Source organism: Passer domesticus, chromosome 16 (genome assembly GCF_036417665.1).
Source record: "Passer domesticus isolate bPasDom1 chromosome 16, bPasDom1.hap1, whole genome shotgun sequence".
NCBI classification, from domain to species: Eukaryota; Metazoa; Chordata; class Aves; order Passeriformes; family Passeridae; genus Passer; species Passer domesticus.
The window spans coordinates 4,856,444-4,880,114 of record NC_087489.1 but is presented as its reverse complement, the minus strand read 5'-3'; the positions used below and the strand labels follow the sequence as shown (position 1 = coordinate 4,880,114).

General features: G+C 46.9%; 1 protein-coding gene across 3 annotated transcripts in view; it reads right to left on the bottom strand.

Annotated features, from left to right (window-relative positions):
* Positions 1–260: 260 nt before the first annotated feature.
* The window catches only part of PPP1R16B (protein phosphatase 1 regulatory subunit 16B), a 58,616-nt gene continuing 35,205 nt past the window's right edge, over positions 261–23,671 (bottom strand). For all 3 annotated transcript variants that reach the window (XM_064391296.1, XM_064391298.1, XM_064391297.1), the window contains exons 3-11: positions 14,167–14,237; positions 12,090–12,235; positions 10,839–10,942; positions 10,453–10,577; positions 8,581–8,706; positions 8,161–8,236; positions 7,656–7,785; positions 6,744–6,912; positions 261–6,175 (exon numbers count right to left, since the gene is read on the bottom strand). In XM_064391296.1, coding sequence (XP_064247366.1) covers positions 5,654–6,175; positions 6,744–6,912; positions 7,656–7,785; positions 8,161–8,236; positions 8,581–8,706; positions 10,453–10,577; positions 10,839–10,942; positions 12,090–12,235; positions 14,167–14,237 — 1,469 coding nt within the window. In that variant the 3' untranslated portion in view covers positions 261–5,653. The remainder of the gene's footprint in view (positions 6,176–6,743; positions 6,913–7,655; positions 7,786–8,160; positions 8,237–8,580; positions 8,707–10,452; positions 10,578–10,838; positions 10,943–12,089; positions 12,236–14,166; positions 14,238–23,671) is intronic.

The following is a 23,671-nucleotide window of genomic DNA, read 5'->3' as shown; positions in this document are numbered from 1 at the left end:
CTGGAAGGGATCCCCAAGCCGCATCAAAGTCCGATTTCTGGCCATGCACAGGGCAGCACCAAGAATGGCACCATGGCCCTGACAGCATTGTCCAAACACTTCCTGAGCTCTGCATTTGAAACAAAAGTTACACCAACCCACTGCCTAGATTTCCTCTTCTAGACATCCCCTGGCTATAGACAGCTCAGAGGCAGCTATATTTAACAGAGTACAAAACTCAAACCAATTAAAAACCAAACAAAAAAAAATCCTCAGTAGCATTTTTGTATTATTAAAAGAAATTTAATATAATTTTTAAATTAAAAAATTCAGTCTCTCTATTAAAGACACTGAGTCAGGTGCTAATACTGTCAAACACTCTTTTGGCATGAGTTTTACATAAAGTTTAAGATTTTATGCATTGCTTCAACATGTTAAGAAACCATCTTCATACTTACAGTAGCAATAAAGTCAATTCCATACAATATCAAATATCCTTTTTTAAAAAAAGTTTTAAATATATTAGACTCTGATTGCCAAAATGCCATTTTATACACAAAGCTGCTAATACAATATACAGTTCTTACATTATTTTTTTTTTCTTCACATAAAATACATTTCATCAAGTTTTATCTGTACATCGTTTACTACTGATCAATGGAATTACGAGTTATTGCAGAAGGCTTGCCATCATCTCCTACTGTCCTGTACACGCAGCAGTCCCGCCTGGACCAGGCTTATCCACACTCCTGTAACCTCACACTGCAATCTAAAGGCTGAAGAATGGTGGTGGCAATGCTAAGGCTGCATCTGCACTGTTTAAAAACCCGTGTCTCCCCTCCAGCTGTGGGTGGGGATCGTTGCATTGCTGTAGCTTTGGGAACAGGTGTCTCGAGCAGAGTCTCCTCTGCTACAGCTTTCCTGGTTGAAATACAGCAAAGTGTTCTAGGCCATAATTGTGTCATGGCAGATGTTGCCCGGAGAGCCCAGTGGTACTTGAATTGTGTGAGGGAACTGAGAAGCAGTTTGGCCAACATGAAAATAGAGTAAAGGTGAAGAAAAAACAGGGAGAATTGTTTTGTCCCACAGACATGGGCAAAACAAAACAAGAAATGTAAATGTGTTCTGGTGTAAGAGGTGACACCTTGCTGCTGCAAGCATGTTCTGGATTCTGCTTGTAGAGAACTGACACACCAAAGCAGTCAACATGATTTGTTAAAATACAAAGAAGCCCCTGTACATTTCCTTTCTGTGTATTTAGGAAGAGAGAAGTGGCAATCATGAGAGAAATTGAAAGAGTAAATAATAATGTCACAATCTGGCATGCTCTGGACTGTTATCCCCTTGCAAAATTCTCCAAGTTAAAGATCAGCAAGAACTGTATAGCCACCACAAACCTTCCAGAGACGAGTTACCTTTAGCAAGTATAAGGCACAGAAATAACCCAGGTGTAGGGAGAAACCTTCCAGCAGACAAACAGTTCATCCATGGCTCACTGGAGACCAGTGCTATTGCTACCTCAGGATATTCCCTTTTCCATGGTAACAGATTTAGTTTCAGCAGGGATGATGGGGGTAATCAGAGCTCCAAGACTGAAGGAAAAAGACACTAGACAGAAGTTATAATGTCACTTGGGAGCTTTTAAGGGGCTTCAACCCCATGAAGTAAGATCCTGCTCAATAAACTCAAGAATTCACTGCCTCCACTGAGTATTGCACGGAGTCATTATTGCTATTGCCCTGCCATGCTCTTCTCCTTCCCTACCAGGAGTTCTTCATCCAGGTGGTTCTTCAACCACACCTCCAAGATGGCACAGAATCACCTCAGCTAGAGTCAGTTCTTTCCAAAATTGGGAGGGTCTTAAGATTCAGGAGCACCAAAGCAGTGAAATTAGGTGGGCTGAAACTGCATCATGTGGTATGTGAAACACAGATCCAGGTCTGATTTCAAACAGATCCCAGCAATGGGACTTAAGCCCTCATCTAACATTTCCGTGCTGGGGCTTCCTTGTCTGAGCCCACCAAAGTAGAGACATTGTTTTGAAAAACATCTTTTTCTCCATCTAACAAATTTCTTTCAACGTGGAATGTAAAACTGCTCTCATCAACCACTAGAAACAGTACAAATTCAGCACACAGGAAAATGTGAGGAGAAGGTAGGGTTATGCTCATGCAGCTCTGCCTGCAACAGACCTGTCAGTACATTCACATTCTCAGATCTTTGCACAGTCTCTATGAACAACTACAACCTTTGGCTCACTGGAACTGAACTGGGACTCTAATCTGGCCTTGAATCTGTAATTAGATATTTATTGATCTCAAAAACATTAAATATATCATAAAAACCTCAAATGCTGCTCTAATAAACTAAGATATGCTAGTCACAACATGATTTCTAGGTTCTACAGATTTTCAGCCACATTAAGAGCCCATGAAACAGCCAAGTGCCCTCTGCTCTGTACCTCAGAGCTTTCCTGTAGGATGGCCTTTAAAACACACATATATCAAATACCCACTATTGTTGTAATACTGCTAAATTTTACAGTGAAAAGTGTTATTCCTAGAGGTAGGCTGCTACAATGCCCATGTAGAGAATCTGTGTGGTTTTTATTCCCCCAAAAGCCTGTTATTCTCCACAAAATAGTCCACCAGAAGCAAATTAATTATCCACCTTACGGAATCCCTCATCCCAGACCTACAACCAACAGCTCTGCCAGTGCTGCACAGGCAGTGACCATTACATCCCAAATGTCACCACACAGAAGCATGAATCCATTTCAAGCCATTCTTCAACAGCTTTCCAGCTCACACCCTGGTGCAACTTCAGCCCACAGCCATGCTAGGTAAACACTTGGCAGGGCTGTGAAACATATCCTTCAAAATTTATCCATTACTGTCTCTTGCCATTAATAACTCTCCTGTCTGGTTAAGAATGGATTACATTTGATCAGACACCACTAGACTTCACAGCTAGGATGATGAGTTCCCAGAGTTTTACTTATGTGAAATACCAGTGGAAGCCAAAAAGCTGTTTGTCTAAAATGGACTGGTTTCCTGCAGTTTTAATGTATTAATAGCTCTCAGTGAAAAGAAGCCTCAAGCTACTGCATTCGGTGATCTCCTTTTCATTTCCTTGGAATTAGGCAGGGTTCAATACACTTGCTAGCACAAAGTTGCTCTGAGAAGGAAAAGGGCCCTACTCCTCCTTTGCTGGGAGGGAAGGCAACATCTGGGCCCAAATTTTGCACCATATACAACCTAGTAGATAGCGGCACCAAAATTTGTTAGAGTGAGTTCAGAAATCTCATCAGGATGGATGTGGAGAGACAAACCTCACCACCATGGGAGAAGAGAGGCACCTGAAAGAATCATCTCCCCAGTTCTGAACAACAGCCAGGCCACACTTGGTGTTATTCCAGAATAATTTACTCAATGTAATCAGAAGATCCACTGTTAACCACACACAGATGCAGTAAAGTCTTTCCAGTTACCAAATCATCCTCTTGCTACTAGAGAATGACTTTAAAAATCCCTTAAGGTCAAGCACAAGAAGCATTTTCTAGTTCTATAATTAGCATATGTTTCAACAATGGAGGGAGCCTAACTTCTCTGAATGCTTCAAGCTCTGCCTTTAGCAGAACTGGTGTTTTAAGCGAGTCAGATCAACTGCTACCAATTTCTAGGCTGCACCTAAAACTGGAGAGGAAAGAGAATTCTATCTTCTTACAATTCAAACCATTGAATTGTCAGCCTGGTACCTCACAGGTCCAAAGGTGTCTCCTGGACAGCGTGGCAGTGGTGGTGACACACAGCCACCTCTGCTGCCTTGAGGAGCCCAGAGCCCTGCAGGGGAATGTATCCAGCCCCAGCAATGGGTGGGTTTATGGGGGCAGAGGGTAGCACTTAACAGTCACTGGCAGCCTCAGCCAACTTTTTATAGCCTAGAAAGAAGTTAAGGCTGTGAGGATCCCCACAAAGGGAGAGTACATGTGAAAGGGAATATTGATGTCTAACAGGTGCCAGATAAAAGGAACATGGGTGGAAGGTGCATTTGCTGTTGCTTGGCTGAAGGACAACTACGTGAGCTGGATTTAATCCACTGAGCCTTACAGAGACCCAAACAGGTTTATGTCTTCAGAGTTTGGAATTTAAGCTGCCCAAGAAGACACATATATATTCATGCAGGCAAACAGTTACGTGTGTGACAGCCCCTCTGTGCAGAGGAGTTAGAGATTTACAGTTATTCCTTAGCTACAGCTGAAGCGTGGCCAGTTCCTCAGAGCTGTCCCACAGCTCCCCCAGGTACACAAAGCCTGAACCTGCTGCAAAGCCAATGCCAAAGCCCCAGGTGACCCCAGGTGGGCTGTCAGATCTCACATGAACTGCACCAACACAGTGTTGGCACTGCAGCTGCTCCACAGCACAGAGGCTTTGTTAAGTGTCAGGCAACTCCCCCAGACACAGAGGCATTTAAACCTTCCTCTGCCAGCTGCTACCCACAGCTGACAGCTTCAGCAAGGGAGCTGGAAAACAGAACAGAACATCTCCTGTCCTGCTGCAGTGTTCAGCTACCACAGCAATGGTTACAGTTATTTCTCAGCCAAAGACTGCAGGTTAATGCAAGTGTCGTTCACATCTACGGGATTAGAAATGCTTTCATGGCCTTCCTGGGTTAGTGTTGGCAAGCCTTTCCTTCCCATCCCTCCTGAGCCCTGTGGTTCTGGAAATCCAGAAAAAATCAGAACACAAAGCATATTGCCCCTAATATCTGTGTTGAGCATACAGAGTAAACAAACAGAATCAATAGGAAAGTGAGATCAACAAAAGTCTTTTCAGTTTTAACAAATTAAGAGTCTAAATAGTACAAATAAGTTTTTTAAATTACTTATCCCAATATAGACCTTTGTCAGTATTTTATTGCAGTAAAATTCTATTGCCAGGGCCCCTTTATTGCAACATCAGTTTTAAAGCCTATTGAGTGAAGCCTGTTCCAGGGAGAGTTCTGCTTCAAACCTGATGGCAGTTTGCAGTGACGAGCTGGCACGAGCAGAACAGGACCCAGCCAGTGCACAGTTTGTGATGGTGAGCTGTCACTGCAAGGAGGTAACACCTTGCAAACTTCCTAAGTGCAGCATCTGTGCTTGCTTGTTGCTTCAGCCCAGGAAGTGCTGGATCCAGCTGAGTGGAAAACAGCTCTGTCCACTCTTGAAAACCTCATGTGGGGGCTGACCTCTCCTCCAGGATATGTGCATCCCCCAAGAGTGAAAACACAGGTCTGAACTGTCACCTCCCAGCTGCTTGGTGACTTACAGCAAGAGGCTCAGACACAAAGATTTAAATTCAGATCCTTTCTTTGTTCCAAGGCATTTCATGACTTCCCAAGGATGGGGAGGGAGCATGCCATACCTTCTTCCCCAGGGAGCAAGACTCAGGAGACTCTTTTGACATCATACTGATGTCCATCCCTCCTAAGAGCCTTGCTCCACCTGCATTACTCATCCAGCTGCAACGGAAGTAATTGGCAGGGTAAAGTACAATTTGAGATGAACAAGGCTGCCACAGTCAGGATGTCCATAACCAAATTCTCCCTTTGAAATGCAAACAACCTGGCCACTGTGATAGATCCAACCAGCCCACCCACGTCTCGTGTCCTCTGGGGCGAGACACAGACCAGACTAGGAAATCCTGCAGCACCCGTGCACCTTCTCTTCCATCTCCTCCATGGGAGCTTTGAATTTCAAGAGGGGTGGATCACCACTGGACACTGTGTAGTACACTGAGGTCCCATTGGAGCTGTAGGGAGAAGTCCTGGATTCGATTAAGTGCGACTTGGCCTCGCCCACGTTCTCAGCAACTCCTGCCATGCCGGCACTGAAGTGGGTGCTGAGGAAGGGGTGCTGCAGGAGCTTGGCTGCAGCTCGCTGCCGCTTCAGTTCCGACAGCGTTTGGTGGTTGTGCTCCTTGTAGGTGCCCCAGAGCTGCGGGGCCTCGGGCAGCCCGGGGTTGCCGTAGGGCAGCACGTGCCCCGGGGTGCTCTCGGGGTCAGCGTGCATGCTCCAAATGTCCCCGTTGGAGAAGCTGTACTGGTAGGGGCTGGCAGATGCCATCAGTCCATTCTGCAGCGGGATCTCGCTGTCGCACTGGGTGCTTTTGTTCGCTAGCTCCGGGAGGAGGGAGGAGTTGTCCAGCACTGAATTCTGTAACAACGAGACATGAAAGAGCATTTTCCCCCATTCCCCATAGCAGGGTTCATCCCTGTGACAACCTCCTAAGTCTGCTCACACTCAGCCTTTCTACCAGACAGGTGCTGCAGCATAAATATTGAATTCCCCCACTAATGCTGTGAGCCCCACCCAGGAACTGTTTCCCAAACAGGAACCTTAACTCTGAAGGCCTCACACACACAAAAATAATATGCTTATCTACATAAAATGACAATAACTTAATTAAAAACAAGTCACTGCAAAGCAAGTTTACAATTCTTTTGTGCTTACCAGCTTGTGAGCTTTAAAATCAAAGGCAGGCACTATTTTTTGGAGCACCCTGGTTAATTTTTATCTCAAAAATATGTACGCACCTGTACATCCAAAACAGGCTTTCCACTTGAGTGAGACATCCCAGTATATCCCAAACAAGAATTTGGTCTTTTACTCACACCTGGTGGATGAAGTCTATAAATTTTTCAGCCACCTTCCACCCACTGCCACTGAACCTGTACCACCAGCACTCCTCAGTGACTCCCATGAAAGAGAAGAGGTTCCTTACAGGGTCTGTATTCTCCTGGTCAGACCGAGTCTCCCCAGTTTCTCCAATGAGACCCGAGTTTCTTCCTTCTTCTGCTGCCCCCAGCTGCTGCCACACCATGGCCTCCTTCTCACACTCCTTCCTGTAAAGGTTTGTCCTGTCCGAGAGGCTGGCCCTCCTCACCACCTTCCTGTGGGACAGGGGGCATCAAAGCTGTGAGCAGGATGTGACATTTCCTCTTAACCTGTAGCTCTTCTCACCTCCTCCTCACTCTTCCCAGCCTCTCCCTCTGGAATGGAACATGGATTCAGCTTCCTGGCACCCACGCAAAGCGAAGGCACTGCCGTGGACACTGAAGGTGGGAGGAATTTTAAGGAGCTCTAAACCGACACTGCAAATTTGTTTTAGAGCTCATGCAGGTCACCTTATGGACCTATTCTGCAACCAGCATAGTAAATGTAGAAGGAAACGGCCCATGGGCTGCTTAGGGAGCAGCAGTGGTGTGCAGGACTGCTTTGGTGTCTAGAAATATCTCCCAAAGGCCTCTGCAAACTGTGTCTCAGCACTGCATCTTGGCCATGTGACATACTACTGAAAAGCTCGAGTTAATCCTTAGTTGAAGCACTGATTTTCCAACACCAGTTTCAGCGCTTTAACAGGGTGAATTCTCACCATTTGGGCCTGTGCTGTGGGCAAGTCTCAAACCACACCAGCACAAAACCATTTCCCCCCCAAGAATTAGCACCTCTTCCTAGTGAAAAAACCACTCTTCAAAGGAGTTCTGCTTTCATCAACCAAAGTGAGCTACTGCCTTTCATGAGTTCATTCAGAAAGGACAGATGGGTCGCTCTCACCAACCTCAGGGAGCTCTGCAACCACACCTGGGTGGCCAGGCCAGTCCCCAGGTGACCTGCAGGGAAGAGCAGAACTCACCCCCGGCTGCCCGTGCTGGAGGTCCTGCGGCTCAGGGAGGATTTATGCCTCATCTGAGACTTCATGATCACATCGTGTTTGTGCTTCAGCTCCAGAAGCAGTACTTTGAATTCCTCCTCTTCACACAGATCTATGGCACACACAGAGCAAGCCCTTTGTCAGATATTCTCATTAACACCGCGTTACTAATTGTGCCTTCCTAGTTAGACACCCAGGTCTTAGGGCTGCACACAACAGCAGGGAGGCTTCCAAGCACAAGGGATAACACAGGAAACACACAGCAGGAGAACTTGGTGCTTGGGATATGCCTTCTTCCTTCTTTTTATGAGCAGGAAGAAGCATTTTCTGTAGTAAAGTGGTGCTTCAAAACTTCAGTTCCAGTTAAAGAGCTTTAACTTTGATTCTAAAAGGACACCTAAAAAATTATATTAATGCTTCTGAAAGCACCACGTGAGGACTCCAGCCATTTCTTAAACATTTCTTTCTTTAAGCTTCATAAACTCACCTATTGGCATCTCATCCAAAGATGTCCTGGCACTCAAACTAGCCCCATGGGACACAAGCAATTCAGCCATCTGCATCTAAAGAATGGAAAAAAAGCCAAGATGATAGAGGCATTTTAGGCAATTTAGCCTTTCCTCTCTAGAGCTGAAATGTTGGAATAAGATGAGAGGCAGGTTCAATTCGCCTCAAATAACTCTGGTATGCATGTGATGTTAAACACTGTTCCCACCATCCACCTGCACTGGCATGCTCTGCCTGAAATTTCTCACCAACCAGGTCTTTTTGGAGCCCTTGGGATCTCCTCTGATGCTGTCCAGAGAGCCCAGACCCAGCTCAGATTTATTCCATTTGTAGAGTACTCCACAGCAAATTTGTCCAAGAAGAAATGCCACCTTCACACGTGACACAGCAAACTCCTTACCTGTCCCCAGAAGGCAGCAGCATGCAGAGGTTCCCAGCCATCCCAGTCCTTAACATCCAGGCTTGCCCCCTGGTCAAGAAGCACTTCAGCTGCATGCAGATAACCATTGGCTGCAGCTATATGCAGCTAGGAGATAAGGAACAGAGCATGAGCCGCTTGCAAGGACCACAAATGATTTTATACACTCATTTTCAGAGGATTTTCTTGAATAATGTTTGAGCCTAGAGGTGGACAGGCAGCACATTTCACATTGGGCAGATGGCACCAGGTCGTTCCTGTTATTAAAGCTCAGTATTGCCTGCATGTAATTGTGTTTGGAGAGGAAATTGCTTAACAGTTCTTAGAATAACTTACATATATGGATGAGAAAAATAATGTATTCACATTTTATATCAGGGGCTTTTAAGTGCTTCCCAATCTTTAGGGAAAGCACCATCAAAACCCGAGCCTGCAATGCAGAACATTATCCACTCTAAGTTCTGCATTCCTCATGCCAGAAGAACATCTCTTCCCCACTGAAGTGCTGTGGATGTGATTTTTAAAAATCAAATTTACAGCCTGCTTTAGTCTGGACTCTCTCCGTGCAATTGCACTTCCAATCACACTGTAATTATTTTCACCATTTGAAAGTCGAAAACATTTTAAACCTTGGCTACTTTAACTTAAGGGAGGATAATTTTTCAGATATTGGATTCCAACTACAGCCAGCACTTTGGACACAATCAATAATGGTCTCTTTTGGTCCCCCAACTTCATGTCTCTGAAGATTTTCTTATTTGCAGTCTGCTGTTGCATCTCTGAGCAAAACATTGACCCATGCACTGCTCTGAAGGGATTAACTCCACTCAGAGCTCCTCCTGCTTCAGTTGTGCTAAAGGGGAAAATCAAAGCTTCTTTTCAAAACATTTTCATGAGGATGCCACCACATGGAGTTAAAACTTCATCTGGAAATAAATCCTGATGCTTTCTGGGAACTGAATTAATTTCTACATAAATTTTATGCCACTTTCTAAAGGCCACATGAATTAATAAGGAATCAGTTGGGGGGGGGATACAAAAGGGGGAGCCCAGAGGTCTGCTTAAATGTATGTATATAATCCTTGTTAAAGGGAAAAATGTGTTAAAAATAAGCTGCAATATAAACTTTATTCATCCAAGCTTACCTTCAGGGGAGCCTGCCCTCCCCTTACACCTCTGGTATATGCTGAAGGTGACATTTAGATGAAGAAACTGGAATGCACTGCCGTGGCCTGGCCCTCAAACACATGAACCAAATTCCTGTATATCAGTTATGTCTGGTCCCAAGCATTATGACCACGGTTGTATGAAATTCCCAGCACATATGACCTCATTACTGAACTTTCCCTAAGCTGGGACTGCTGTAAGACACGATTTAGGAGACACATTTGTGGGGTAAAAAGAACTAGGATAATTCAGCCTTCCCAGTCCCTGTGCAGACAAATCAGATGCCAGCTTGCTTTGTGCTGTACACTTGTCCTGGGTGCCCACCTCTGCCCAGGGCCAGGTGCCACCAGTGTGAACAAACAGTGGCCACTGACTCTGTGTGAGCCAGACAAAGCAGAAAGGGGGCAGGAAGTCTCCAGGGTTCTCAGTGCTGGATTCTGCTCCTGGGAAAACCAGAGGGCTCTCACATCTCCTCCACAGGAGTCCAACCAGCCCAGGAGAAGCAAGAGGTTACTGGGAATCTTCCAGGCCCAGTTCCCTGAAGGTCAGCAGATGTGTTATGTCCTGTAGGACTTCCCCTCTCAGTGACTTACACTCTCTGATTTTATGTAACTCCTGCTCCAGGGCAGGTTTCACAACCTCTGGGCTGAAGGAAAGCAAAACTGAAGGCGCTGCAGTTTCACTCACCAGCGTAGCACCTTGGGCATCTGTCCTGTTCAGGTCTTGGCCAGTGGCAAGTATGTCATGAATGTCACAGATCATGACCTGCTCTGGAGCAGCTCGCATCTCATTGATCCTTTCCTGGGTAATCCCTGTTAAAATTCCAGTTAGAAAAAGGACAGTTGGAAAGGTTGAGTAAAATAAGATTTAGGATCCTGGTTGATATGACCCCACATCCTTCACCCTCGTGATCTTTAGGAATCAGAATAACCAGACAGAGTCAGGATCCAAGAAATTATGCCAGGAGCAGCTCTCTGCTTTTCTCCAGAGGCAAATCAAGAGCTGAGAAAGAGGGTAATTTTTAGTACCACATTGACCCATTTCTGTGTTTTACATAAACTCAGTCTCCTTACCTTGATAGGCCATGCAAGTCTCAATGACATCCAGGGTTGGCTCATCTTCACAGAGGTCGTATGGCATGTTGCCATCTGCATTGACTGCCAACAGGTCTGCTCCACTGCAAGGGGAAAACTGAGTTACACCAGCAAGGACTCAGGCATCCTGGAGCAGACAGTGCCAAACACTGGGATAAATGCTTAGGAAAAACTAACTGGGATTTGATAGCTGCCCAAATGCCACCAAGGTACATATGAGATAAGAAAGACTTGAAGCAAAGCTGTGGAGAAGATTAATTCCAGAATGGATGAAAGGCAGCACACTACACCTCCTTCCTGAGTCAGTAATGGCCTCTGTTCCACATCTGCTCTGTTTTTATAACCCTCATCCAAAAATTTCCTAACCCAAATGGGAACATCCTCCAAGGGATGCTTGACTGGATCCTCTTCTCTCCTTCATTATACAGTCAAAGAAAAGCCAGATTTTCAATGCTTATCTCCCAGATGACAGCACCACAGGGAGAAGTCTCCCTCCCAGAGGAAGAAGCAGCAGGCACAGCTGTGCGAGGCAGCAGGTCAACACTCCCGAAGCACCAGCACTCTGGGAAAGGGAGGAGAGGGCTCCATACACAGGCACAACTATCTGCTCCAGGCAGGGTGCACCACAGGTGCTCATGAAACAGCTCCAAACACATCTGGTTTCCTCCTCCTTGCTGGCAAGTCTAGGAAGACTTGAGCTTTAGGGACTTGGTCAAGCACCCGGTCACCACTGGGGATCAAATATTGCAGGAAGTTTACTGATCACTAATTAAGACCCAGGGAGACAGGTCACAGAGTTCACCCAGGTGTTACACAAGCACACTGCTGCCCTCCTACACCAGGGTCTGCATCACTGGGGCTGGAAGATCTGAAGTGCTGTTTAGGAGCTTGAGGGTGGATCCTGCTGGCTGCTCCAGCTTCTACCCCCACAGTGATCACAGTTCCACAGGCACACCAGAATGCAGGCAAAAAGAGGCAAATTTTGGCCCAGTCTCCAGAAGTTTCACAAAACTGAGCCTAGTCACCCAGTATTTTATTGTCTCCTGAGCTTGTCTTCCTCTTTCACTCCCTTCTCCCCCAAACAGGGAGGACCCCCACAAGCAGCCTGAAAGCAGGGAATCATCACCACTGCTGCAATCTCCCAAGGTCCTAAGCAGTCTCAGTTTCCATCCACAGAAGCTGTGGGTAGAATGAGACCTGTAGAAAGGACAGACACAAAAAGCCACCTACTGCTGGATGAGGATCTTCACCAGGTTGATGTGCCCACACGTGGCTGCTGCGTGCAGTGGAGTCCACAGCTCGTTGTCCTTGGCGTTGACGTTGGCCCCGTGGTTGAGGAGGAGCTTGACTATGTCCTCATAGTTGTCTATGCAGCACTGGGGAGGAAGAAATGCAGACAGATTGGGGTTTTTTAAACTTTGGGAACATAAGGGTTCACACCTGCTCAGCTGTAAAATAATAAAGAGCACCTGGACATGGGGACCTGCTTTATCCTGCACTGCTTGGCAAGGAGCATCTCCAGCAGACTTAAAACACCAAACTGAGCCCCAGCAGGTCAAAGAGGCAGAGCACCTACACTAGGCAGACCAAAGGGTCACTGGTGTTTTCCAAAGGGCCTTCTGGTGTGGGGGCAGAACCAGCAGGGATTAACAGCAAACACACTCACAGTTTCTATTCCACTGGGTCTTCCATATTCAAGAGCAAACATAGAAGAAATTCAATGTAACCAGTATAACCACATACCAAAGGATGAGCTGACAAGCTGACATTGCCTTTTCTTAGGGAGAATCCCACACACTGGCATGTGATGAGCAAGAGTCTTCTCAGGAGCTCACGCTACCTACCACAGTTACCTGGGGAGGCACAAATTGGATTCCCAGAATTATGGGGCACTTTGCAGGGCACTTTTCACTTCCTGGAAAAAGCAGCTTCCTTCCTGCATTTAGAGTATAGCCCAGCAGGCCAGAAGGGCCTCAACCTCCTTCCTTAGGTGAAGGTGGAATTTGCTCTTTGATCCACCTCTTGTTCACCTTTAGACATGAATGTGCATGTGATAAAGACATTAAAATAAGATTTATTCTTGTGCAAGAAGGCTGTTTGTGGTCTGTGCATTGCTGCAGACCCACACAGCTCAGCACACAGCACGGGCTGTTAATGGGGCTGAATTCCAACACACAACAAACATTTCAGCAGCTGAGTGACAAGGACCTTTCAGGTATTTCTATTTTGTTCACTATTTGTACATGGAAGTGGGGTTAAAGTCATGCCTGTCACACAGCCAAGTTATCACAGAAGTGGAAGGAAGTCACATTCACTGGAAGGAATGCTAATGTGCCCACTGAGGGGCTTCTCTGTGCTCAGGGATTCAGTTCATTCCAGAGGATACAAAGCTCCCATCAGAACTCCCAAATGCACCTTTACAACCTCTCAGTGGGTAAGGTGGGATTCTCCAGGGTTTAGAACCTGGGTGGGAAAGAAGGAGGCTGTCAGTGCCTCTCTGAGTGCAGGATAACATCTCTTTGGAGAGGTGATGGTGGTGGGACCTTTTGTTCTTCCAGGAGCCAGTTTGCATTTTTAAACAAACATTCATCCAGCTTTGAAGAGAGCAGGCAACTGGCAAAAGAATCCAAAATCCCAAGTCAATGGGAGCATTCAGAGCAGGGAGTTATGGCCAGAAAGCCCTGAGTGCTCGTGTGACAACCACGCCACTGTTGTTTGAGGCAGTGGAGGCGGCAGCTGCCAGGCACGGCCAGTCCCACGTGCCTGAGAAAGAATAGAAAAGCCCTTATGGAAACAGCACAGGGGCTCCAAGGAAGGCCACAGACCTACACACCACTACAGCAAGTCTGTATTTCATTGGTGATCAGCTACTGCCATCTCATACTGACTTTGGAAGCCCCTGAGCCTACAGTGAGCAGCAGCAGATTCCTCAGACATCTTGTGCATCATTTATTTAAATTACTTTCAAAACTCATGGATTGTCAAGGTCTCTAAATTTGAGTTTATCTGTTATGAGAATTTAGAGCCCAGTACTACAAAAATTAAAGAGTGAGGGAAATGCTGTTCACATGTGAAGTCCAGCCCTGACTCCTGAGCTCTTACTATCACTGAATAAAATCTGGGATACAGCAAGAAAAGGATTTGATCTCAGCTTGCTCCCCAAGAAACCAGATCTCTAGCACAACATGGTGAAGTTTCACTGCTTTAACAGAGGACAAAAAAAAGAAATCTAAGAGGTCTCCCTGTTGCACCTGGCCAGGCTGGCTGAGTGGGCAGCAGGGAGGTGGGAGCTGCTGCCACGCCTCACCTGATGCAGCGCAGTTAATCCATCCTCATTGCACAGGTCGGGGCTGATGTTGCTCTTCAGCAGGTAACACACTGCAAGGCAAGGACAGAGGAGAGTCAGAGCAGCCACCCTGGTGCTCCCAGCCAGCCCTGGACAGCTCAAGGCAAGGCAATTCACACCATCATTGTGGGCAGAGTGCTGGCTTGTCACCGCAGTGAGAGCAGAGCCTGCCTGGCTTTATCCAGCAGAGAGCACCAGCACACAATCTTCCCCCAACTTCCTTCCAAAGGAGACTCAGCACAGTTACAATTTTCATTCAGTTGTGCTGGAACAGTCTCCATTTTTGCCGTGTGCTTCACAATGCCTGAGAATGCAACCTCTGCACTCTGTGGCCCAGGAGAGCCCAAAGGGGATTTTGGGGTCCCGAGTTACAACCACAGAAGAGATTCCTCCCACCATGAGAGGGATGAGCCTTGCCTCAAGAAGTGATCTATCCATTCAGGGCCCTGCCACACTGAATACACCAGGGCTGCTTTGGACACTTCACTTGAGCTGCTGGGTGTTTGGAGAAAGCTTCCCAGAGGCTTTAGTTTTTAATCACTGCTTTGGGGGAAAAGGTAACATTTATTCCATTAAAGTGAAAATTTCTGAAACACATGAGAAGTCATTAGCCCCTAGGTGAAAAACATGCACAGGGCAACAGCAACAAGGTTGGCAGAGGGCATAAATTAACAGCAATACCAGAAACTCTTCAAATTCAATGCTGCTGACACATCTTGATGATCCATGCCCATTTTCTGTTGTTTCCTTGCTCACTCCCTGTTTTCTCTCCAGAGATTTCACTACCTAATGCTTTTCCTACGTCAAATGTCACTGACAGCACAAGCCAGAGCATCAAAATCATCTCCCCAGGGCCAGAGCAGCAACAGATATTCACATCACATCTGATTTGATGGCAGGCATGCAAGCCCTGAGTGAAACCAGAGCTGCACAGCCAGGAACACTGACAGAGCTAAAAGGGCAATAACTTTCCCCAGAGCTGGCAATCAAAACCACTAAAGGCTGCTCACTCCAAAGCATCCTGCAGCCTCTGATCCCTGAGCTGCTGTCAGAGGGAGCTCTTTCCCCAGCACATCCACAGGGAGAACCATCTGCAGGGTGTCCCTGGGGACAGAGCACTTCTGGCACGCAAAACAGAACATGGAAAACACACCCACCATGACATCAGTGATGATTTATGAGGCTTTGTTTAAAAGATCTGGAAAAGGCACTTGCAAGAAAGGCAAATCGAAAGCAAAGTGAAATTTAGATTGGAAGCCACTGCTCTGACGTTATCACAAAGGAAGGCAAAACCAGACAGAAGTGAAATAAAACACTTCACAGAGCTGTTTCACCCAACACAAAATGAATGCTTGGATTTACTTTTGCTGGAAATAATTTCAAGGCATTGACACCTGCTCGATGAAACTGCTGCAAAAAAGCAGAATGCAGCAAAGACAAAACTCATCCAGCACCACAGTGAATCCAAAAGCCTTTTTGGTTTTTTTTTCCAGCTCAAAGGCCAGTGCAGGAAGCCCACGCCTACACTGGACTCACAGCCCCTACACTTGCATGCTTAACAGTAATAAGAGCACTGAACCTCAGCCAGTATATCCAATTTAATGACTCTGCTTCTACTGTTTCTGGCCAGCCCTGAGCTCCTGCTCTCCTAATCCAAGCTGAGTGATACACGAGTCATTCACCAGTGGGTCTGCTTGTCTCTTATTTACTTTGGATGCTCTGCCATTAGGGTTTTAATTCAATCTCAGTCAGTTAAGTGCCATTGTGTACTAATGACACACAGCTCCATAATCATGTTTTGCCTGATTACGGAGATTTGGACAAGTAGATGCTGGCAAATTAACCTTGTAAATGCTGTCTCTCCATGGAAAGAAGCAGCAGCATAAATCCCAGCTTGTTACAGGGTTTTGTGTCAAAGGCACTGTGATCATGGCTTGACAGAGCTTGCAAGAGGCCCTGAAGGGTTAAGATTCAGAGAAGTTTTAATCTTACCCTAAAGAAGCTTTGAATTCTTCACTAACCCCTGCAGCAGTCATGTACCCAGTGCACCTCCCCTTGGCTCCCTTCTGCCCTCAGGACAGGCTCACCTTATTTCCCAGTACTTCCCAACACACTAAAGACTGACACCAGAAAAGGGCTCAGAAAAGTCAGATCATGCAGCCAGGTGTGGATGTGGTACCATTGAGTCCAGGCAAACAAGGCATGAAGAGATCAGACTGCTTTCTGTCCAGTCCTAAGCTGAACATTGCATGTCAGGGCTCAGGACATGCATTTCAGGGCTCGGGGCAGCAGGGCCAGGCAGAAACAAGCCCTCACTCCTGGCCACCAGCCCCAGTTCACAGCAGAACACAGCCCCATTCCAGCCCAGCAGCCTCAGTTCACAGCAGAACACAGCCCCATTCCAGCCCAGCAGCCCCAGTTCCCAGCAGAACACAGCCCCATTCCTGCCCAGCAGCCCCAGTTCCCAGCAGAACACAGCCCCATTCCAGCCCAGCAGTCCCAGTTCCCAGCAGAACACAGCCCCATTCCTGCCCAGCAGCCCCAGTTCCCAGCAGAACACGGCCCCATTCCAGCCCAGCAGCCCCAGTTCACAGCAGAACACAGCCCCATTCCAGCCCAGCAGCAGGGCATGGGGTGGCAAAGAGCAGCTTCATCACCCCGTGTCCCTGTGAGCTGCAGAGGAACATGGAGGGAAGGAGGACATGGACACTTTCTCCATGCCCAGTACGCAGGAACAGCCCTTCCCAAACAGCCAGGAAGAACAAGTCCTCCTTTCTGATAAACTTCAGGAGAAAATGTGCATTTGTGGGTTACCCAGTGCCCTAAGAATAGGAAAGGGGGGGCTCATCTGTGCTGCTGTGCAGTGCTGGAAGCTGGACCCTCACCTGTCGCAGTGCCACCAATCTGCTCTGCTTCTTCACACACAACTTAAGTGACAGGGCCCTGAGCGTGCCAAACGCTTCTCTCTTCAAGCCCTGCTGGTGTCACACGCTTCTCTGCAGAGCCCAACACCTTCTCCCCCACCTCCAGGCATGACTGATGCTGTACAGGTAGGAAGCAAACCCTTCAGCTCCCAAGGACACAGATTAATCACCCAGTGCCAGCTGATCCCTTCTGTCAGCTCAAGCCTCAGCCTGCGCTCGTGGAAAGACAATCCCCAATGCTCATGGAACAGCACAGAAATGAGCCCTCTGCAAGCCCCTGAGCCCCACAGAAGGGGCTCTTTGGGGTCACATCAGCGTGGTCAGCAGCATCAGGCTCCACGCTAACACCATGATTAACTTCTTAGAGAGCTCAGGGCCAAAAGCGCTGAGCTCCGTCAGAGCTGCGCGCTGCGCGTGGGCGGAGGCAGGTGGGGAGCAGGGGCTGGGTGCGTGGAGATCCTTCACTGCACAAGTTGTGGGAAGCAGTTCCAAAAGCACAGCAAATGAAGGAATGAAAATGATGGCAATAAGAGCTGGGTGAACAAATTGTTGTGAATAATTCATTGCAAATTGTATTAACTGAGCGATCACTCAAATGTATTTTCCATTATTCTCCTTGCTCTGCCTATAATTGAAACTCTCACACACCAAGATGGTGTACATTAATCTTCAATTTCTATTTTATCATTCACATCTGTGCTGTGTTAAATGGAAAAAGCTCCCACAACAGCTGTAAAAATACAGCCTCGGTTTTAAGCCTCCCTCCATCAGATGTCCCGGGGCAGCCTTAGAAAATTCTCCTCCCCAAACATAGCAAACCACTTCTCAGGAGTTTGTTTTCCTCCCAGCCTCACTTATTCCCCCCAAAAATGAAAAAGCAGGGGAAAGGCAAAAACAACACTGCAAAGGTCCTACGGAAAATTCAACACGAGGCAATGGACTCTCCAGCCTGAAGAGATGTTGCAGTGCTATCATTTTTTACTGCTGTTACTTCTCACTGAGTTTACACTAGAAGCTGCCTTCCAGAAAAGTTCCTAAACCAGATGAAGGAAAAAAAGCCTCTGTTAGTGCAGTTTCCCCAAAGTCAATAAGGTACACCATAAAATCCTGGATACTGTTACACTCCCATCCATACCAAGCACTTGCATACCTCAAGCATTAATAACTCATAAGAGAAAAAGCCAGCTGGAACTGATATGGATACCGTGGAGGGATTAAAAAAACCCAAACCAACAGACACCTTCCTGATAGGAGGTCCTGATTCCTCCCAAAAATATATAATGGCAGACTGCCTCTACTGGCAAGCAGGCTTACCTGTGTGCTCCAAATTTACATACACACACAGGCCATTACTTGGTAAAAATCCAGGTTTGTCTCAATCTTTTTTACTCAACAATTTCTGTTTGAAATCATCCAAACTCTTCAAGTTCCCCTTTTGGTGAACCAGGAACTTTCAGGCCACCTTTAAAAGCTGAGGTCTCTATAACAGTACAATAATTTCTGTATGTTCACACAATTTCACTGCATAAAATGAAGTTTCACTCGGGTTAATAAACCATTTTTAGGCATTGCTCCAAGTCCCTTTCACCCAAATGCAGCTCTAGTCAGAGACCCAGCGTAGCAGAAGCTCCTTCCAGCATTATTTGTAGTGACATACACACAGGGGTGTTGGCAAATGTCTGCGAAGACTGATCCCAGCCTGCCAGGCATGGGACTGTGGAGGAGCTCAGCTACTTCAAAGCTGCATGTTTACTGCTGTGGTTGTGCAGGGATATTTATTACACAGGAGAAACAATGCCAGGAAAACAGCACTGAAGCTGTGAGTGCTCTGCCAGCTCCCTAGCCCAGCATACAATGACACTCACATTTTACAACATATCTAAACTGAGCAATAACAGGATGAACTCACTCAGCCTTATCCTCCACTCCCTGCAATGTACAACTGATAGCCCATGCTGGTCCATTGATAAACTCCCTAAAGCTTTCTGAAAGACAGAAAAACCCCTCAGAAAGCAAAATGCCACACTCAGCTTCAAACACAGAGTACACCTAAAAATAAATATGGCCCAGTTTGCCTGCTGAGCCAGCGACTGAGACGTCCCATCCTGATTGATCACTGAGCTTTCTCAGCAAGGTTCAAAGCCTGTTAAACACTTCCCACCCAGTTTATAGCCAGGCACACACACTGCTTCTAATATACCCACAGAATCTGGCAAGTCTGGAGAGAGGCCAGCAGAGCCCCATCTGCTTGGTGCCACATTCAGGGCAGGCACACTGCACGCAGCCACACTCATCCAGGGGCTGCTTCTCTCAAGGAAAATCCATTTCTGACTTTGATGCTTCTCTCAAGGAAAATCTATTTCTGACTTTGAAGCTTCTTACTTAAGAGGGCACAGCCCTCCTCAGCCCCGAGGAGCCTGTTTTTCACAGCAGGCTCCTCTTGCATGGTTGGGGGCCTGGCTTATAGAAGCTTTATTCTGACAGCAAGTCAACAAGTTGTACATTTATTTAATGCATAGAGTCCAATTATTTCTCCTCCTGTTTGTACATATTTCAGTCCATTTTTGCTTTATGCTTTCACCCTTACCCATCACTGCAGCACCACAGCAACAAGAGCAATGCTACAAAGTGACAACCTCCTACAGCTGCTTCTCGGATGGATGGGCCACAGCCTGGCCCCCCCACCCTTCTGCATCCCACATTTTTCTTGTTCTGCATGCAGGACTTCAAGCTCTGATAATCCACTTAGTGCTAGTGATGATAAAGCATCTTTCCTCAATGGCTGCCATCCACCTGGGATTACTGGGATAAGGAAACGTGCAAGTTACCCATCTGCAGCCACAGTGCTTGAAGGGCGTAGCAGAAACAAAGCCAAATTTATTTCAACTGGGAAAATAAAAATTAGAGGGTGCTGCCATCTGACACACCTTTCTAAGGATGTAGTGTCATGCTCAAAAGTATCCTGATCCTCTTCTCATGTCAGGCTAACAGTGAAATTGGTCCACACTGGAAATGTTAAACACATAAAGCAAAATTAAAGTCAAAGGTTACTTCCCTGGTTTCCCATTTGTCATCTGGTATTGGAAGAATAAATAAATCATTTTGGGATGGTTTTTAAACAGATGATGGGATTTGAAAGGGATGAGTGTTTTATATAACCTTTGGGCTCAGCTGCCTTCAGCAGGATTGCTGTGGGCAGGGAGCCAGGAAAGCAGATTCCCCAATATCACTGTGACAGAAACACCTGGGCTGCAGCAGAGCCTCCTGTCTCTTTACGAGGCACTTCAGAGCAGTTATTTGAACAGTCCTGATTTAAAGAGCACTAAAAAATATATTAACTCAGACTTTGGGAGGCATGGACCAAGCAACCCAAGGCCAAGTTTCCCACGGATGACTCAGGAGCCTGGCACCAGCAGAGCAGTGCTGGCTTTCAGGGTGTGAGAGCTCCCAAGGGAATGGTCCTGCTGTGGTGGAACCACACGAGTCAGTGGCCTGAGCAGGGAACACCACCACAAAGAGAGGGATGATGGACAGCCACGGTCTCCAGCAGCAGCTCCAGGGGCACCTGCACCCCCCATCTCCTGAGCTCACACCTGACATTTTGGGTTTGGTGGGCCCAAGTAGGTGAGCAACAGATCTCATTTTAATCTGAACTTCAGGCAGAGAGAGACACAAAGGGCACCTACAGAGCCAGCAACTCAACCAGGAGCTCCTGTTCTCCTACTCCTCTGGCTGCTTCCAGCTTTCTTCCTACAAAAAGCACTTGGAAGTCATGACAACACAAGCAAATCCATTCAGACAACACAAAATCAACACTAAATGTGCCTTTTATCTGAGCAGCACAGGATCTCACTTGTATATGAGTTCAGAAGCAACTTTTGATGTGTTGGACCAAAATCCATCTACTGAGACATGGAGCACTCATCACCTGTCTGTACTAATCTTGTTAGAAATTAAGTCTGTCAGGGTACTAAAAAGGAAATGCATCATAAAAATTAATTTGCTTTAATAGAAATGACAGCCTGAGAAGTGTTTAGATAAAAGGGAGCAGTGGTGTTAGGAGGGAAACTTCTGCAGCTGTCTGTGAAGAGCTTCCCCAGCCACATTAACACAATAACCTAACAGGTGATCAGAGGAGCAGGATTGCAAAGGCCCCCTCCAACCTCCACACAGAGCCAGACTGTCAGGATTTGCAAGAGGATACTCTGATGTGCTCTGTGTAGCAGGAAATAGCTCCTATTGCCACTTGAAAGTGCTCTTAGGTTCCAGAGCCAACAGCCTCTGCCCCAGCTCGTGTTTCAGGCATCCTATGGCCTCACTAAGCAGCTGTATGCTGACCTGAACCACAGGAACGTTTTTAAGAGTTTCAATTATAAAACAGGAAACTTTCTACTTAGACTAACGGAAAAGAGGTTGTGCTGGAGGGTGGGGAAATACAGATCTGCTTTTTGAGCTGCCCTGAGCTCATACTGAACAATTCCCTGCAGTGCCAGCCTGCTGACCACATCCCAGGAGCTCGTGGCAGGCTGGGCTCTCTTCCTCTGCCCAGGACCCTTGTTCTGTGTTTCTCTAACCACTCTCTGCCCTTCAGAGGGCCCTGGTCTGTTCCCTCCATCTGCTCTGGCTGTTTCAGTACCTGCTCCACTCTGACCTCAAACAATCCTGCCTTTTGGGGGTTTTCCCCTCTTCACCTCCAAAGCTGTCTCTTTTTGTACAAAAAGTACAGTGCCCAGTGGGGATGGAGATGTTTCAGAGTTACAGCCCCACATCACACCCTCGGGGCTGCTCCCAGGGATGGCTGCACCCCTGGCCCTGCTGTAAACGTCCTGCTGTGCCAGGACAGTGCCACAGCAGCAGCTGCTGCCAGCCCAGATGTGCCTCACACCATTACCCCCCTGGGAGACCACAGGGGACTTGCCAGCAGTAAAAGAGTAATCTGCTAAAACCTCAGCTCCTTGGCAGTGTTTCTAACTGGAAATGCCGTGCTGCCGCTCAGTGTGGGAAGGGAAATGTCTACAAAAGCAGAAAATCACCTCCCCACACCCCCTTTTCTAATATCAGATAAAGACTGAATATGGTTTCATTTTAAAAAACAAACTTTACAGAAAAAACTTTCATGCAAGTTTAGCAGCAACCTGAACTTTACCAGAGAAGCACTGGAAACCCTTTTGCTTTTGCAACCTGTGATTATTCAGCAGGAAATTTTACACATTTCAGAGATCTGAATTTCAACAGCACTTCCATCCAAAGATCTCCCAAAGTGCAGCTGCCTGTAGTGGAGTGAGCTCCAGGCTATCTCCTGGATTTTCCAATCAGTTTTTGCCTTGTTTCACAGCTGTGACATCTCAGCCCAAGTTAGACCAAGGCTCTGGAGGCTCAGGGCCTTTCTTTGCCAAGCTGACAGTGACAGTCCATGGCATTGTCCTGTGACACTGCCCTTGAGCCCAGGTCCCAGCTCTGCCCTTTAAGCACAAGAAAACTCCACTCTCCCCCATCCTTTCTGCTGTTCAGCCAAGAGAAATTGGACAAAGCAGCTGAAACCTCAGTGCTAACAGCAATTTTTTATCCCTACTCTCACATGCCCAAGTCCAAGTTTGCAATTTTTAAGGGCTGATCAAATCTTACTATTCCCCCAGACTTTGCAACCACTTCTCTCTGAACCTTCATTTCAGCACCTGTCACACAGACAAATCACACAGCCCACAATTTATTCTTTGTATTAATAAAGCAGTGCATCCAAATTTGCTCTCCAGGTCAAACACCCCCAATCCCAAAGCAATCCCCAAAGTCCAGTGTCCCTTGGTTTCCAACAAACTCTTGTCAGAGAAGCCAACTTAACCTTAATGATGCGACCAGCATCACCAGAGGCATTCAGCACTGCAGGGAAACCAGCTCATACATGTGAGAGTGGAATCAAAAGTTAGCACCTGAGCTTGACAGAAATGCAGGTTTTTCACAGCTACAGTGGTGCTTGCAATAAATGAGACAGAGACTGCAAAAAAGCCTTCAAATTTGGTGAAAACAAGCAGGCACACAGCCACACAGCCTGGCCTGGTCTGTAACCTGACTGTGAGTGCTGAGCACACAGATCACCTTGTTTTGATAATTATCTCATCTGTTCCATCACACAAAGCTGAAAACTCTCTCAAACAACTTCTGCCACAAGCTCCACATGATTTCTGCTTGGGGAAGGAGAAGATGAGTGTTCCCAGGCAGGGGATGCAGTGCAGCTCTGTGGCTGCTGGGAGGCCCACGGGAGGCAGCTCCAGAGCTTGACAGGCCATTCAGACCTTAGAAAGGCACAAAAAAGCCCAAGTGGCTGTCTTCACCCATCCCTGCCCTGTGCACAGACACCAAAGGGCAGCCCCATGTGAACTCAGGACAGCTTTTGCCGCCAGCTCTCCTCTGCTGAGCTTGCAGCACTTTGATGCAGAGAAGAAAGGAACTGAGCATGGCGCTGGCAGCACTTTCCTTTTTCCTCTCACTTTCAAAAGCCATCTCCATCAGCTTCAATCTTTCATCTGCACAATGCAGCCTGAACT